At 35.8% G+C, this 18,447-nt stretch overlaps 1 protein-coding gene across 2 annotated transcripts; it reads left to right on the top strand.

Annotated features, from left to right (window-relative positions):
- The first annotated feature begins 2,904 nt into the window (after positions 1-2,904).
- On the top strand, positions 2,905-17,051 carry LOC122275704 (floral homeotic protein AGAMOUS). 2 transcript variants are annotated; one of them, XM_043084894.1, is made up of 9 exons: positions 2,906-3,062; positions 3,391-3,626; positions 8,665-8,746; positions 14,656-14,717; positions 14,830-14,929; positions 15,086-15,127; positions 15,749-15,790; positions 15,994-16,163; positions 16,806-17,051. In XM_043084894.1, the coding sequence occupies exons 2-9, from the start codon at positions 3,400-3,402 to the stop codon at positions 16,807-16,809; spliced, it is 729 nt and encodes a 242-aa protein (XP_042940828.1). In that variant the 5' UTR covers positions 2,906-3,062; positions 3,391-3,399; the 3' UTR covers positions 16,810-17,051. The 2 variants fall into 2 exon arrangements, with proteins under 2 accessions (XP_042940829.1, XP_042940828.1); XM_043084895.1 differs by lacking the exon at positions 16,806-17,051 and having other exon boundaries at positions 2,905-3,067; positions 15,994-16,167.
- Positions 17,052-18,447: the final 1,396 nt, after the last annotated feature.

Below are 18,447 nucleotides of genomic sequence, written 5' to 3'. Positions count from 1 at the left end.
GCTTTTGAATTTGAGATGTGGGAAAGAAACTTGATTTTGGAGTATGAGATGCTCGACATTATTTTATTGTGAGTTGGTCAAATCAATTTCAAATTCTCCATTATCATTGGGACATAACAAAAAAAGAAAAGAAAAATGGATTTAATTGGACATCCAAAAGATTAAGGTAAGAAAGCTTAGAATTTGAGCATGAATTCTCTCCAATCCATTTAAAACGATGCAAAAATTAATATTGGGTATCTGAGTCCAAATTCTACGTTGATAGTGCTAAACTACTTTAAGAAAGTAGATTTGCACAAATATGACAAGAAACATTGAATCTTCGTTGGATTGAGGCAATATGTCTTATTCTTTCCACAAATCCTCTATTTATATTCATTTTTGTCATCTTATATATATATATATATATATATATAAATATATTTATATATATTTTGTTTCAAGTTTTTGAAGTAATTCATATTTTAATTTTGGCCAAATGTTTTGTAGGACAAATTGTAACACTCCAATGGAAAGCTCAAGCCACATGGCGTATACTCCAAAATGATTAGTCAACAATACAATTAAAGCCCAATGGAATATTACAAAGAAGAAGAACTTCTCATTTCCAAACAATATGAGATCTCATACACCAGTTAGCCTTATCGCTTATCAGAATAAATTATCACTCTGTCCTCTCCTTTATATTCTCGACATCCACGTCGGGCTAGTTCGTCATAGGTAGCATGATTCAAGTTCCCAATTTCTAGGTGAGATATGCTCTAATACCATTTATAACACCATAATAAAAGGCTCAAACCGCATGACCTATACTTTAAAAAGAAGTCTAAATTACTTATATTCCTGACGTCCTCGTCAGGCTAATCCAGCATAAGTGGCACAACTCAAGTTTCATATTTTTTGTTGAAATAAGTTCTGATACCGTTTGAAATGCCTCAATTGGAATATTCAAGCCACATGACCTATACTCTAAAATGACTAGGTAATGATACAATTAGAACCCCATTGGAACATTATAAAGAGTAAGAACTTCTCATTTCCAAGCAATGTGAGATCACATACACCATCTATCCTTATCACTTTTCAGAATGTGGTATCACAGGAATTCTCTCCAGTACGGTGAGAATGATGCAAATTGAAACTGATATGGGGTATCCAAGTCCAATTCTATATTGATTGCGCTAAACTACTACCTTGAGAAGGTGAATCTAAGCAAACATGGTAAGAAAAACTAAATCTTTCTTTGATTTGGGCAATAGCAATTATTTTTTTTCACAAATAATCTATTTACATTCATTTTTTTCTTCTTAGAAAATATTTCATTTCAAATTTTTGAAATGATTATGATTTCAATTTTGGCCAAATTATTTGCATGATTTTTGTTTACTTGCGTATTTAATTTTCATGAAATAATTTCAATTTTCTCTTTTTGAAAATTATTATAATTTCAAATTTTAAAGTTGGAAACGGTTTATGGGTTTCATAAGATAATTTTGATTTTTATCATTAATCAATATTTTTAAGATCAGCTTTCTGATCTTTGTATTGCATATTTTCTCAACCCCCAGTTTTTGTTGATTAACTAGTTTATGCTGCATCACATTGAAGTTGCCTTCACCATCGTCACAACCCCGAGCAATAGAATTATAATATTGCGCTTGAAGACCACAGAAAGCCTGTAGAAATGAAAGTCGTTGTAGAAGGTGGAAGGGATGGGTACGTGAGGGGAGGCGCCGGCCCTTCCATTGGTATAGATTGTGCTTATGGTTAAATGGTACCAGACACATTTAGAAGAACTAGGTAAACTATTGAGAGAGAGAGAGAGAGAGAGAGAGAGAGAGAGAGAGAGAGAGAGAGAGAGAGAGAGCCATAAACATAAACGTTGAAAGAACATAGCTAGCTAGAAACTACTCCAATAATCATCATGGCCCAAGTTTGAGTATTTTCAGAAGAGAAATGATATTTGCAATCGTGAGTATACAAGCGCTGCACAATCATTTTGAAAAAGTAAATAAATACGAGACTCATATGAATTTTTTTTTTTATAATAGTAGACCCCACTCTTTTTCAAAACGACTGCATATCGCTTGCACACTTTGCGACTGTATGTAGCATTACTTCTATCAGAATATATAAATAAACTAGCTGCTAATTAGAAACTGATTGAAGTGATCTCAAGTTGATCAACTAGCTAGCTAAAAGCTTATCGAATAATAAAGCTCATAATTAATTAGTATTATATTTCCCCTTAAGTACTACTTGATCACGACCTAATTAGTAGAAATATTCTTAGTACTTAAATCTTTTTCACTGCATTCGCATATAAAGTTAAGCACACGAAGCCAATTGCTTCTAGCAATTTGTAGAAAAAAAATTAACCATATATCAATTAATGCAAAAGTAGTAAAAAATAAAAAGAGAAAAATGAGAACGTTTTATATTGTTCATAATTATATGCTTGTCTCATCCTCAAATACAAAGAAGTAAAAAAATATAATCAGCAAGATCAAATGAGACCCGTTATTTTCTTAAATAGGCAAATGAGACTGGTTAGTTTCATCCATTTTTCCTCACTTTTATATAGAAATGTAGACTGTTGGTGTTTGCCCATTGTCTCAATCAACCCATAAGGAATCCCTTTCAGAAGTCCCTTTCCACAGTACTCTCTCTCCCCTCTAATGCCACCCATCATTCACATGAAAGAAAAGCACCAGAGAGAGAGAGAGAGAGAGAGAGAGAGAGAGAGAGAGATAATATGTGTGCGCTTAGCCGTGATTCCCATTTTAGCCTTCTGAGTTGCTTCATCTCCTCTATTACCAATTACCACGTACGACCTGAATCAAGGGACCCCTCCACCCAATTAAAAAGGAAAACAGGAGAATAAGTAGGAGATATTTCTTTTTGAAAAAAGCAAACTGGATTAAAAGGTCCCTTTTACTTTATAAATACGTACCCTTCTCTTATTCCATCTTTGCTTCAATTTTCTGCATTTCTTCCTGTCCAGATTTGTGGCAATAGAAGAGAGAATAACAAAGGCAGAAACCTAGCTGCTTCCTCACCAGGTTAGGTACGTAGCAAACTAAACATCATCTCAAAACCATTTTCAAGTGCTTCCCCCTCTTTAATTTGGGTTAATCATTCTTTTCCACTTCAAGCCTGGATTGAGCAAGCGACTAGCATACGCAGCTAGAAAGTAAATGTAAATTTGCAGCTCACAAGATGTTGAAATCTGCGAAGCTATTCTTAGATTTCAATTTTTCATTTCATTTCTTTTCCTTCAACAATATTTTTGGGCAGTCCCATAGAAAAAAAAAGTTATGTTCTTGTGTAATATTAGTGCTTTTGTTTCTCTTTCGGGATGAATTATTGACCTGTTCCTGCTTGATTCAGTGAACAACCATGGCATTCCCTGATCAATCGATGTCAGTGTCTCCCCAGAGAAAAATGGGCAGAGGAAAGATAGAAATCAAGCGGATCGAAAACACTACTAATCGTCAAGTCACCTTCTGTAAGAGGCGCAACGGCTTGCTCAAAAAAGCCTATGAATTGTCTGTTCTCTGTGATGCCGAGGTTGCCCTCATCGTCTTCTCTAGCCGTGGTCGCCTTTACGAGTATGCTAACAACAGGTATATATGGCTTGCTTCGTAAATTTTTAGACTTATTTTTTTGTTCTTGTTCACCGATCTTAAGTACCTGGTCAACTTATTCTCTATCTTCGTATTTCTAAGCGTCTCTCTCTCTCTCTCTCTCTCTCTCTCTCTCTCTCTCTCTCTCTCTCTCTCTCTCTCTCTCTCTCTCTCTCTCTGTAGTTTGAAATCTTAGTTTTTATCCGTAAAGATTTTTTCTTTTTCTGCAATTGATCTTTGGGTCATGAATTTAAGCACTAGAACATCATCATTTTAATGGTGCAGTTAAGATTCACTTTTATCCCTTTCTTCTGTTTTGTTTTTTTCCCCTCTATGAGCTTTAAAGGTTTTCTTCCTTACTTCTCTTTTTGATCATATTTTTTTGGTTCTTGGTCAGGTAGATACATAGATCTGGTGTAATAGATAGACATAGAGAAGCGTTACGGTTGTTAGTAGAAACAAGTAAAGATTTGGGAATGTATGCAGGGTTGTGAGATCAGCTCTCTTATCCCCTTCGTTGTTCTCTATCTCCTCCATCCGTTGTTAAATTTTCTGTTTCCTTTCTCTTTCCCTTTCCATTATTCTCCTCTCTCTTGTCATCTTTGAAGCTAAAAGCTGGCACGTTCTCATTAGCCCAATCCCCTCCATCTCCTTGACACTTCCTTAATGGCACGTCAGTTTGACATCAAGAAATCAAAGTACGTTCGATTTCAAAAAATTATCAAGTGTTTTTTTAATAAAAAAAAAGGAGAAACTTAGGGTTCCAAACCCAAATGGGTTTGATCTCTTGCAACTCGTTGAAACTCCCCTTTCTAACCAATTACAACCAAATCAACTCGCAGAAACACGCACCTAACTTAGGGTTTTCCCACTAACCACTAAAAAGAAATCCCTAATCTGACTTGTACCAGATGTTCTCACAGTCGACAGATATACCCGAATTAGGGTTTATTGGCAACAGCATGGCGTAATCAACTTGTCCAAAGACTCTAATGGGTAATCTTAAATGACGAAGAAAAAGTCATCCAGTACTGCCAATCAAAACCAAGGATATAATACAGCTTTTTTTCCTTTACAAATATTTACTTAGGAACTGGACAGGTTAAGTTAGGGTTTCAGGATCGGACTAAGATTTGTCGGAGTTCAAAGAATCTTTGGTAACGTCACACATCTTGGACTTCTGACAACAGTTTATGCCATGATTCCTACACTGGGGTATGTTCGTTTCCTTTTTTTTTCTGGGATAAGTGGGTTGTCTTCATTTCAGACTTTCATCCGTTGAAACCCTAGTTTTTATATTTAATATTGGTGCAGATAATTTTCCCACTGGGGAATTTCTTTTCCTTTTGATCTCTCCTTCTTACTCTCCCTAGCATTCATGGAGTAAAGTTCCTTACCAAAGCTGAAATAGCAAAGAGGGGTGGGACAGATTGAAAGAGAGTGACGAGCCAATGAGAGTGGCGCATCCCGGGTCATCATAATGCCACTGTTGGCAATATAAGCTGGCCTTTGCATATGCTCAAAGATCTTGTGTAGATATATTTATGTAAGCTCCGGAAAGATCACAAGGTAGAGAGAGAGAGTAAAGGAGTCAGGAGAGACAACGTCGTACGACAACTGCGAGCCAATGGGAGAGTTCTGAGCTTTTGGACTGTTTCATGCAATGAGAAGCCGCTACTAGCCGCGGAAACGGACGGCTCTGATATCATATGCTCAGACTTCCAGACAAAAGAGCCATGTTTAATATTTTATTACAACTTTTACCTATTCAAACCCAATTCTTTAAGAGTTTTCGCAAACTATCGAGGTGGGTAAGACGCTGTAGTTTGAGGGGGTTATCCATCGTGTATTGCGTACGTACTTGAAAATTAGGTGCATGGCAGGAGGATCTGCCCCTTGATAATAATATTGCTTGGTCAGTCATATTTCAACTGGTAATTATGCCAGCATGGCAGAGATAGCCAATCAGCTGCTCGACGAAATTAAGGTATCAGAACCTGGAAAATGTTGGCTCAAATCTCAGTGCGACTTTTTTTAATTACACTTAATTTTCTTTCCCGTTTAATTCCTTATCTATGCATACTCCTACGTTGTTGGGTGTCACATCTTGTCACATTCCTACTGGAGGAAACTGAGATATTTTTAACCCTCCAGCTGCCTTTTGGGTTTTCGTTAGATTTAAAGATTGAATCAGTTAGCCGATAAATTAGTACTTGATTTGACCGTAAAGATGTGTCATTTTCCACCCTAATGATCTGAGCTTAATAAGCCAATGCCTCATTCACATGCATTGACGAGCCGAAGCCCCCAGAAGATGTATGCATGCACACGCGCATAAATATATATATATATATATACTGCTGGTACACATTCAAATTGATATAAAGAATAAGTTATTTTTTTCAAAATCATTCAAAATAATATCAATTATTTTCTTTCAAATCATTCAAAATAATATCATTCATTTTCTTCAAAATCATATATTTACGATATCAATTATCTTTTTTTCAAATCATACAATATTTATGCTCATTCTTACATTGTTAGTAAATAATTAGTTTCAAGTTTGGAAGTGACTCTGATTTCAATTTTAGCCAACTTTTTGGTAAGATTCTTGTTTATTTATATACTTATTTCTCATATAATAATTTAGATTTTTTATTTTTTTAAAAATCTTAACAATTTTGAATTTTACAGCTATTTAAGTTTAGCATGTGCGCTTCATAATGGAATTTTTGAATTTTACTATTAATCAATATTATTCAAAGTTTTCTTTGTTTTTTGGGTGAATTCTCGTCTCTCCCATCTCGATTATCTGTTGAAACTAACCTATAGAATAATTGCTATTTTGTCCGGCATCAGCTACTCACTAGACTGATTGACTAATATTACTCCATAATATATATGCAACAGTCATGTCTCTGAATTGTACTTACAAGTTTATTAATCATTAGTAGAATCAGTATTATTCATGAAAAACATTTTCAAGTAGTGGGTTTTCAACTACTTTATTGACAAATCGTTACCCTTCCAATTTATTGTGCATGTGTGTCTAAATTATCTTTGTTGTGTGTGTCGAAATTATTTGATGGAGATATGTATTTTCCTTTTCCATCAACCATGGAGGAGCTCGGTTGCAGGCTTCTTTTAATGACTATATATATACTTCTATGGAAATATTTAGTTCAGCATATATTTTTAGAAAAGTTCTATTCCTAATTCCTTTTATCATCTTCTTAGCACTTCTTGAGGTGGTATAAAATGATTGGCTCACAAATTGAACATAACAAATAGTTTTCAATTATTTAATACGACATCAAGCTGTATGGTGGGAGCTGGATGCATGATGATAAAAAAGATGACGAGTAGCATCACCCAACATGTTAACTTATGCTATTATTGAAGTGAGCACAAGGCCAGGAATGATGTTTTCTAAGTAAGAGTTGTCTAGTACACCAACATGGGTAAAATTCAACAAAATCTAATACTGTTGTGGACACCATAGAGTATGGAATGCCTAGAAAGCATAATTTGGTACCCTCTAACTTGGATGGTTGCACTACCATGCATGCACTATGAGGTGTCTTCATTTTCTAGAACCTGTATTGAGATTCAAGTTGATAAGGAACAATCTAAGTTCTTGTTCAATTATTTTAGTAATGGTGAACAAGCCGTACAATTAGGTGAAGTGGAATTATATATCTTTGAAAACTGAAGTGGTGAACCGGTCCATCGATCTTTGATACATTAATCCAATGTGGCAAAAGAAGAATTCTAGTAAGGATGACAATAATCATATTATTGTAGTTGAGTAAGTGAAGAAAAAATAAATAAGTGAAGAGCAACGAATGAATATAAGGGAAGAACCCATGGCCACTCATGGAAATTTAGATGGTTGCTCAAATATTCAAATAGGGGAATACTGAAGATCAGGAGGATTGTGATAAGAAGAAGAAAGATAAAAGAATTTAAACCCTCTTGATCGATCCTTGTGTTCCTTCTAATTAGGGTATTTTGGATAGAGTATGTTGCATAGAGAGCAAAAGAAGAGGAAAATTGATGCAAACTTTCTTAAAAAGGATTAGTTTTTTTAATTTTGTTTGGATTTGATAACCTTTGATTGTAACTAATTGTTTTTAGTGTACGTAGGATTTAAATCTCTTAGAGTCCAGGACCAAACTATAGAGTTCAGTGTGTGAGATAGATAGCTACGAAGTGGACACTGCAACATTTATAGCTTACTCGAGTGAATATCTCGTGCACCATTAAATATCTAGTAAATGTTATGGGGCCCATTTTATGTGTATATCTTTCTTACTCTAGGCCTTATTGTTCCACTAAAAACTCTAGGCGATCTAAGTTTGAGGTGATACTATAATGTGCTTAAGGGACTAATCCATTTAGTACTTGTGATATTGCAATATTTATTGTATATATTAGAAATTCTTTGGATTAATTGAATTATTAAACTCAGAAAAAGGTTGGAGAGGTCCATTAAGCAAAGTCCAAGTCACATAGTTATGGACTTTATACCCTCGGACATGACTAGTACTGAAGGTTATTATTAGATCCCTATATATAAATCATTGTAAATTGCAAGCACTTTTTCTCTCAATTAGCAATATATAATCTCATTCACCACCAACATATATTAAATATAATATGTTATAATCTTGATCTCTTTCAAATTACGTACTTATGTTAAATTCAATACATTTCATTGATCCATGAGCTCAACATGACACAATCGATTTTACATGCACCTTGGTCGTGGCTGGGAAATTCAAGCTAGCAGCAGCTTGTTGCTAGCTTCAGTACCTCTTAATCCTAATTATACCTAGATCAAGTAGTGAGACCGAAAATCCCTATAACATATGCGTGCTCAATGGTTGCCATTTGAAATTAATGATTGTCTATATATGATGATAAATTCATGAAATATTGCCCATATTTGTGTTATGTTGTACGTCACCAGCTGGCCAAGTACTTGGAATTGATCACATTTCATTTTGTTCATTTCTCAATATTATGATTGCAGTGTCAAATCAACAATTGACAGGTACAAGAAAGCATGCGCAGATTCCTCCCATACTGGGTCTGTTTCTGAAGCTAATACTCAGGTAAACGTTTATTTTCTTTTATTCAATGCATGTTTCTCAGAAAAACTCAGATATTTTTTATTTATTACCACTACAACATTTGTTAGTTTTTGCCGCAAGGGGATGTGGTCGGAAAAACTATAGTCGTAGTCGGAAATGATCTTTACCCACTAAATCTATCCGTGGGAGACTAGTGACTTAAAGTTGGTGACACTAAGTGTTTTTTTCCACTAATTCATGAATTGGTGGGAAATTGTGACATTTTTCCACCAAATAGATAGTGGAGATAGCTAACGAATTTCGTGGCAAAAAGTTACTCAAATTAGATTGGTTAGTGAGAAATACTATATTTTATGACGAAATGTGCTGGTGGGTATTAATATTACCTACTGGAGCATTTGGTGGAAAAAAATATTTTCTGGCAAAAAAAAAGTATATTTGCCACGAGACATATTTGCGGCAAATAGTAAAAGAATTCAGAAAAAAAAATAATTGTAAAAATAAAAATAATGATATTGTTTCACACCTACTAATCAACATTCAACTAAATTACTAAATATCACATATAAAGGAGGAAGTAGAAGAATTAAGTGAATATTCCCGTTCAACATATACAAATTGTAAGTAGACACAAAACCCCTTTTTTTAATAATCTTAGTTCATGTATCCTAAAACTACATTGAAATCTAAAAATAAAATTACCAAGCTAGTCATCATTGATCCCATAAGCATAAGTACTACAACAAGATGCTGACCTTGAGATGCCCTCTTTCATGAAAAACCCATTTTCTAAGTTGAGTAAAAAACTGCTCATTACTCCTGTCTATTACAACTGCAGCTACATCATTAATCTGAAAATTAATGTTAATAAAGTTAGTGAAATCAAGAAAAGATGCAAGATGTATATAAACATGTCAACCCCAACAAGTCTAGCTATTAAAAAACTAGAGTGACATTAGAGTGCTAACATCATACTTCACATACAACTATATATATTTTTTTTATAAGTGCTTCACCTACAACTACATTCAATATATATAATTCTATCCATATCAACTATATAACAACTCAAACACAATCACTAACTTTATAAGCTTCATTCACACAATACATTCCAACTCATACATATACAATTCATCACTTAATCCTTGAAATATAACCCTCTTCATAATATCAAGCCTTACAATTTAATCCCTCCTCACTCTTAGATCACCACTAAGATACATTACCCATCCTCCACATGCACACAAAGCGATCCAACATCACTCAAGTCCTCATCCATTTCTCACTACAAACATATTACACAATACATTCCAAGTCATACATATACAATCCACCAAGCATACATGTGTCATACCCCCTTATCACCTAAGATCAACTTATAATCTACTTGAGCATTCACTTGCTCACATAAACCTCATCCATAATCAATACATTTAATATTAACAATATGTCCATATAGCACCCAACACCTTCATCATACCTTTTAAGCTCACCACAACTCCATCATTCAATCTCAACACTACAAGACACCATCTCCATCAACACACCATACGCTCATATCCAACACCTCAAGCACCTTAATACAACTCAATTATAAACCTAGCCCAACTTACACATTATCATGCACTAGGGTTTTTCTCCACACAACTCAACCTTCCCCATTACTATATTAAATTAATAAGTCTCTTAATGCATATTGCTCACATAAATCCCAACCATCATCCATTTAACTCACATACCATGCACCCAACTAATCACATAGCTTCTCAAGTTCCAACAAATGCAATACCCATGCTCCATTCACAATTTCCCCCACTTAAGAAATCTCAACACTTCACCGACTACAAAAATATTCTCAACAAGGCCCAACACTTCACAATCCAACAACAATATCACAACCAAATCTGTTTCCCCTTCGATTTCCACAACAACACAATCAAAATACTACATATCCATGTATATAAATCTGTCTAAGCAATCAACACCATGCTATAAATCTGTCTAAGCAAGCAACCAACACCAAACCGAGTCCCCTGTCCATTTACTCTAAAATAAAACATTAAAGATATAAATGGAGGATTTTACCAAGCTTAAGGGCTTCGACAGCGAATGAATAGCGTGTGGGAGGTGCTGCTGTGTCGGTGGGTTGCTCATGGTGGTGCGGCGTCGTAGCTAAAGGCAGCGATTGTGGCTCACGATGGCAGATCTGGTGGCTATGCACAGGGGATCCGTGCGAGAGAGAGAATGCGAGGGAGGAAGATGGGGCTGAGACCGTGGGTCGAGGTGGCTCACGGTGGGCCTAGCTAGGGGCTTCGGCTGGGGGAAAGGGAGGAAGGGGGCTGTCGGCGAGGTGAGGGGCTGCTAGTGGTGGTGCGGCTCAGCCACTGGTGGCAGAGCTGCTCGCGACGGCAAGGAACCGAGTCATTGCACAATCGGCTCGGTTTGGGCTTGCCTCGGGGAGAGAGAAAGGTAGAGAGGGAGGCGTGGGGTGGGGTGGCTGGGTCCGGTGAGGTGGTCGTGCTCGGTGGCGGTGACGGTGGCCTGGGATGGAGCCGAGGAGAGAGAGAGCGAATGGGAAGGGGGTGCTGCGGCGTGGGGGGAGGGGAGGGGAGGAGAGAGAGAGAGAGAGAGAGAGGGATTACGGGTGGGGGGAATATTAGGTTTCAATTTTCATCTCAACCGTCCGTCCATATATCTTTAAATTTAATCCAACGGTAAAGAAACAATATCAAATTAAACACAAATTTGCGGCAACAAGAAGTCGCCGGAAAAGGTTTTTTCTTTTTTGCCCTCTGTCCTCTTTGGTGTCAAAAGGTTATTTTATTTTCACTACTTAAATCGTGGCAAAAAACAGCTTTTCCCACGATTTTGATACCGTGGGATACGAAATCGTGATAAAAGAACATATTTTTTTCCACTAATACAATTTGTAACAACAAGTAAGTATTGCCTATGAATATGTATCGTGGGAAAAGAACTAGTGGGAAAAGATCAAATTTGTTGTAGTGTACTTCTCATTGTGATAAACAAAAGAAATGGAGCTTCTTTATATGCATACCTACATGTGTTTGGAAATAACTTCATGATGATGATCTTGATCAAGTGATAAGAATATTATATATATATATATATATATGAGAGTGGCTAGTAGCCAGATCGGTATGCAACTTCATTTTACACCCATTAATAATAATAAAACACGTAAGAATTCTATCAAAAAAAAAAAAAAAAGGAGCTGCATGCAGTGAACCTATCTCCCCCACAAAATTCCCATCTCGCTACCCCTTGTCGTCTCCCTGCCAATCTCTTTCCTCCTCCATTGCTCTCTCTCTCTCTCAAAAGTCTAGCCTGTTTGGTCTCTCGATCTCACTCTCCTTTCTACCCTCCATGAGTTGCCTAGAAACATCCCAGCATGTGATGATAAGTAAATACTACCTAGAAACAGCCATGAGTTGCTACTAGTAACAATCTCAAACCCAATCTTGGAGATTTGAAGGTGGAAGAAAAGCTCTATTTTTTTAGAAAAACACTACTAAAGAAAAAGCTTCACCAATAAAACCCAGATTGTTTAATTGAAGGGTTAAATATCTTAAATTTCTTTCTTTTTATATTAACATTAATTTATTATTCATCTATTGGGGAGAGAGAGACTGACATAGATTCGGGTTTGGGAGAGTGAGAGAGCTTTTGCAAAGGAAGAGTCTGCTAAGAGTGAGAAGAGAGAAAGGTGATTTAATATTATCTCCAGCATTTCCTCAAACTCAAGAACTTTGAAATCTTGAGCTTGAAATTTGAGTGTAACACTTATATTTGTTGATTGATCATCGATGAGATAATAAAAGAGGCATTGGTGATTTAAGTAACTGCCAGCTAGAATATCAGATATGGAGTTGTTGCTAATAATGGGTTTATAATGGGTTAAAGCCAACAAAGAGCTAACATTAATAGACGGAAAGATTGAGTCAATAATGGGCTATATATGACCACTGTCAACTATAAGACCAAAATATAAAGGCAAATAAAATGGGTTTGAAACTTCAAGCAATGTTCACAACATATCACCAAGGCCCGACCTAATAAAAAAAGGCTTACAACATATAAAGATAATCCAAATGCATAAATTTGAGATAAACCATAGTTAAAAGTGATGAAAATTTTGTGAGAAGTAAAGATAGCAGAAGAATTTAAAGAAATAGTCCACATGATCGAGTCTGGCGTTTGCCAAGTGCTTTGATACTATGAGAGAAAATAAAATATAATAGAAAAGAAGGTGAAGAAGAGAGAGGGAGAAAGATAGAGGTTACATCTTTATTATTATCAAGTGTAATTGAATACAAAACATAAATCCCTATTTATTATAGAAAAAATTATATTGACATGAGATAATTAAGTCAAATATATATATATATATATATATTAATCAAAGTGAATTGATAATTATAAAAACCAAATCAAGATAATATCAAATCAAATATTATCTCCAACACTTTCCCAATGTATCAACAAAAAAAAAAAAATTATCTGCAACACTTGCCAATCACCATTTTATTGTTATTTTACTTTCACCAATAGTCCAACTTATATTTTGACGAGTACCATTCGAGTTTAACGCAACATTTAGCTACTTCTCAAATCCAATCCATTTTTTAGATCTTTTTAACTTTATATTGATCAACAGCATTTTGTGATTAGGTCTGATCACAAACAGAATGAATCTAGTAATTTGCCAATCCCTTAACAGTTAAGTACTAATTCTGTAGTAGAAATAGTTGAATCTAACCATGAAAACATGATGATTAGCAATGTATAATTTATTATTAACTTTAATAGATGTTATATGATCTATTGTAACAACACCAGTAGTTGCAGTAAGACTTCCCCCTCCCCCACCCTCAACCCCAAAGTTGCTAATTTTTCCTTTTCATTGTATACTTTTATTTCTGGCAGCTCGCGCACTTCATGATCAAGGAACATTCATTTTTTAAGATGAATAACGGCGCCCTATAAACCATTTATGTTGTTCAATATCTTATATGTTTCATGATTTTAATTAAGAAATTAGCTCATACCATCTTGATCTATATATAATTTATTGATAAAAATATGGTGTTTAATTTAATTCATGTACGTGTAGCTAGTTTGGACGTTGGGTATTAAATCGATCACAAGTGCAGATTGATCTGAATGATTCCTTCTGTTTCTTTTTCCTTGTATGCAAATATATTATATAAAAGCCAAGCAACCCTTTACATGAATATGGTCCATGGCCACATACATCACAAAATGAAGAGTACTGGCCGGAGCCTTGAAAACTACGATCAAACTGCACATGATCTAGTACAAGTACATGCAGCAACATAAAATTGACATGATATATATGGTCATCCACCACATGAACAACTACACATGCATTGACACCCAACCACAGCAAGACTAGCTTGAGACAGGTTCCATCACACTAAATTAGGTCAAGTCATGATATCCATTCTTAGTTAAAGGTTAACCTATAGAACTAATTCTAAAAGGTCAAAAAGGAAGAAGCTTTGAGGTCTTTTAGGCTTGTAGCTGCAATATTATATCTTCAGTACTACTATTGATTCTCACCATAATAGGATGTAAAAATAATCCTATAAAAGATAACCGATCCTTTGTTGAGGAGCAAATCCTTTATGCAGCTTATATATATTGAGAATCATTGTATCTAGCTAGCCTCAGCTATTTGCATCATAGATAAGATTTTTCTAGACACATATAATGCAGGTTGGTATGATTCTTACTGACTTGAAATAGCGCTTGATGCATGGGTTGTTGCAATGTCAATGGTGTTTGCGTTAAAAGTATAAATTGCTCACAACTCATGAGCATATATGTTAGATTGAAAATTTCTGCTAGACCTAACAGTACTTGATTAACAATATTTATGTCAGTTCTACCAGCGAGAGGCTGCTACTCTACGACAACAGATAAATAGTGTGCAAGAATCAAACAGGTAATATATATATATATATATATATATATATAAGTATCTCTATGACATTCTCATTATCTTGGAGTTTTACATGAGTACGTTGCAATCCTTTTCTTTGACGATGTTATTCTAGGAAAATGTTGGGCGAGTCTTTGAGCAATATGGCTTTCAAAGATCTCAAGAGCTTGGAGAGCAAATTAGAGAGTGGAATTAGAAGAATCAGATCCAAAAAGGTAGCTCTTTCATCATCTTCTCCATTAGAAACCTGCAAAGCTTTCTTTTTCTTTTATAATCTAACAAGTCATCGATTATTATTGCTAGATCCCAAATTCCCCCTCACAATTTACCTTTTCTTCTGTTTTCTTTCCTTTCCTTTGTAATTCAACCAGAATGAGCTCTTGTTTGCAGAAATTGAGTATATGCAAAAAAGGGTAAGTACCAATCCTTCTCTTGTGCTAATATTCATGCCTAAATTTATCCTCTTTTTGCACTAATGTTCCAAAATATTTATGAGATGTTTGTAGAGCCTGTTTTGTCATTCCACAAAGCTTAATTACCATAATTTCGGAAAGTCGGCAGCTTGTAATTATATGTCTGATCAATATGCTTCTTTGATTATTAGGGTGGCGGAACAACTTCTGAGTAATATATGGAGTATATATGGACAGCCTCATTGTCTTTGTGAACCCTAGATATGATCATATGCATATATATATTTTTAATATCAACGCATTTGCTTCTTAAAAAGAAAATAAATCAGTGATGAATTGCGGTTGCTAAGAGTAATTCATTCGAGAACAAATCAATTGTGACAAATTAACAACAATCTCATGAATTAACATAAAGTAAATGTCTCATTTTAATTATTTGGTGTCTGTAACATGAAAGCTCCGGAAAAGCTGGCCATAGATGCATCTCATATTTGGACATGATCTTTACATATTTCTATTTTTCAATAAATGGTCTAATCTATTCGTGTTGACTTCCTAAGAAAATATTTTCTGTATGTTGTTATAGATATTCATCTTAATTAAAATTTCCATCTATTGCAGGAAGTTGACTTGCATAACAACAACCAGCTTCTTCGTGCAAAGGTTCTTTTTCTCTCACATATGCATATAACACGTATATGCATGTATACATATGCATATAGACATATGTATATTTGAGCACACATGCGTGTACACACACACACACACGATCCGTACATATAGAGCTGGCACGTGTGCACCCATGTGCATGCTGGTAATGGTAGCAATGATAATTAAGCTGTATGAAGATGTTTTGGATGGTGCAGATAGCGGAGAATGAGAGGAACCAGCAAAACCTGAACGTGATGCCAGGAGGGGGAAACTTTGAGCTCATGCACTCTCAACCATTTGATTCTCGAAATTATTTCCAAGTTGATGCGTTGCAACCCAATCATGATCAGTACCCGCGCCAAGATCAGATGGCCCTTCAATTAGTGTAAGATAATTCATCATTAATGTTCTCACTATTATCATTATCAACAACCGTAACATTTCTATCGTTTTGCATGAGGACATCATGATGAAAAGCATTTGATGTTTTTCATTAAAACATCTTTTATTCAAAACGTTAGTACATACAAATAGTCACATTCAGCTACATATTTGGAACTATTTATAGGAGAGATTAAAAGTATAATCATCCCCACTGCATGCACGATGCATGCATATATCCTACAATATATAGGATGTTGTTGTTGCCAGCAAATGTCCTACAAGATCACAGGCCAGTAGACAAATAATTGTGTTAGTTTAGTAAGCCAGCAGGACAACTGATTGGAGTATATATTGACTCAAAATATAACTCAGCAGGAGGAATTTAAGTATGTTCATCATGTTGTAATTTTAACTCATTTAATACAGAGTATTATATATCTTAATTGGCTTATTATCTCAACGCTGAAATCTATCAGATTCCATGCATTCTACTGCTTTTGCTCTTCCCGTCTTTCTCAACCTTCAGTCCAACAATTTTGGTTGTTTGTGTCTCAACGCCTTTGAGTAGCCATCCCAATATTAACTTTTAACAGCCCTTTCAAAATATTCATCTAACAGATACAGTCTTACGATTTCCTTGCAGTTAAGTGTACGTATCAAATGAAAGCTACGTACGTACGGGTATGTTGTCAGGCACTAAACTAAGGTTATTGCCCTGTTATGGCGCGGTGATGGCCGGATTTGTAAGACAGATTTATATATAAGACTCCTTTTAAGTGTGTTATTAGAGATTGATTTCTTTTGTGTGTGTGTCTATGCTTGCAGTAAGAACTCTGTAACAATTGACTAACATATATCCCATCATAATTAGACTGGTTTGGTCTTAAAACTAGTACGTACGTACTCTCTTGAACTGCCAAAATATACAAGTTTGCGTGTATTTAGTCTGATCAAGATCTTATCCGAAACCTCACTTTCAGTTTCATTATTGATTACATAATAGTGATCGTTCCTGGAAATCTAAGGAGCGGGGGGGCATGCAAGTCCTTGCTCTGAATCTAACGATCGAGCAGGGCAACTGCCAAAGTCGATCAGAATGCAATGTAGAGGTCATTTAACTATTGTAAATACAGAAAGAAAAATGATCGTAGACACTTGAAATGATGGTTTTTTTATTAGAACATTGAACTATACAGGGTTTGATTGCTATTGTGGCTACAAAATATTGAGGGTACGAGGAAATAACGTCATTGGCCATACCGTCATCTTCCTCCTCCCGCTCGGAATATTGGCCAGTTTATCCCGTAAAACCTCTGGGCTGACCCTCTGCGTCTGAAGCAAGTGACAAACAGGGAACCTCATCAGTCTGGCCCTCTACATCAGGCATTTTTGTAGATTTGAGGCAGTGCTAGACAGAGGTTTGTAGGTCTCAAACTCCGGCCAGTAATAGCCAAGGCCCCAACAATAGTTGCGGACGTCAGCCGCATGAAACATGCCCAAGTTGCTATTTCAAGTTCACTACCCTCACCTCCTCATACAATCAAGATTTAAAGCTTCATTTTGCACCTCTACCTCGGCTAAGTTTGCTTCTAATTGAGCAACCTCCTCCAGGGCGGCTGCTAATTCCTTGTCAGAGGTGTCTTTCTTGAATTCTAGCTTGGAAAGAGAGGTTATCTAGCTAAAATTGCAAGCTCTGCTACTGGTGAAGTAGCGTCCTCTTTATCTTTGAGCAGAGCAACATTCTTTTCCACGGAGTACTGCATCCTTAGGTAGGCTTTGTACTTCTCTTTCCACCCTTGCAAGGCAAGGCTTGCGCGGAGAGCATGATCTCCATCATCCTAAGGTTGAAGTTCGAGGACTAGAAATGTCGAAACAAGGCCGATACGGTCAAAATTAAAAGATTAGCATAAAGAGGAAACATTTTAAGAGGGTATCAAATCCAATTATTCACCTTAACCACTTAAGAGACATTTGGACGGTGTTGAGTTAAGGTAGGGAGATGTCTTATTCTAGGTAGGAAGTACGTACTCTGCCGAGATAACCCAGAGAACAGTGGTAAAAGGGTCTCCAGTAATCATTGGAGGGCTTAGCATCTATGTTGCAATACTCTGCAAGGAAGTTAATCCACCGCTTTTCAGCAAGCTGAAGCTCGATCGGGTCGATTGATCTTAATCAGAGTGCTCAGCGTTGGCACTCCAAAGATGTCATGTCATCATCTCTCCCATACTACGATGGTGTAAATTATCCATCGCTCTTAGATGATCTCTCTTATTCGATTGCATGGT

Source organism: Carya illinoinensis, chromosome 9, assembly GCF_018687715.1.
Source record: "Carya illinoinensis cultivar Pawnee chromosome 9, C.illinoinensisPawnee_v1, whole genome shotgun sequence".
Taxonomy (NCBI): Eukaryota; Viridiplantae; Streptophyta; class Magnoliopsida; order Fagales; family Juglandaceae; genus Carya; species Carya illinoinensis.
This window is presented reverse-complemented; position numbering and strand designations above follow the sequence as displayed.

Bases quoted from the DNA above. Each gene is read 5' to 3' on its own strand.
- LOC122275704 (XM_043084894.1), top strand. From the start codon at position 3,400: ATGGCATTCCCTGATCAATCGATGTCAGTGTCTCCCCAGAGAAAAATG. The intron at 3,627-8,664 runs GTATATATGGCT...TTATGATTGCAG, and splicing joins TACGAGTATGCTAACAACAG to TGTCAAATCAACAATTGACA. The intron at 8,747-14,655 runs GTAAACGTTTAT...TATTTATGTCAG, and splicing joins TTTCTGAAGCTAATACTCAG to TTCTACCAGCGAGAGGCTGC.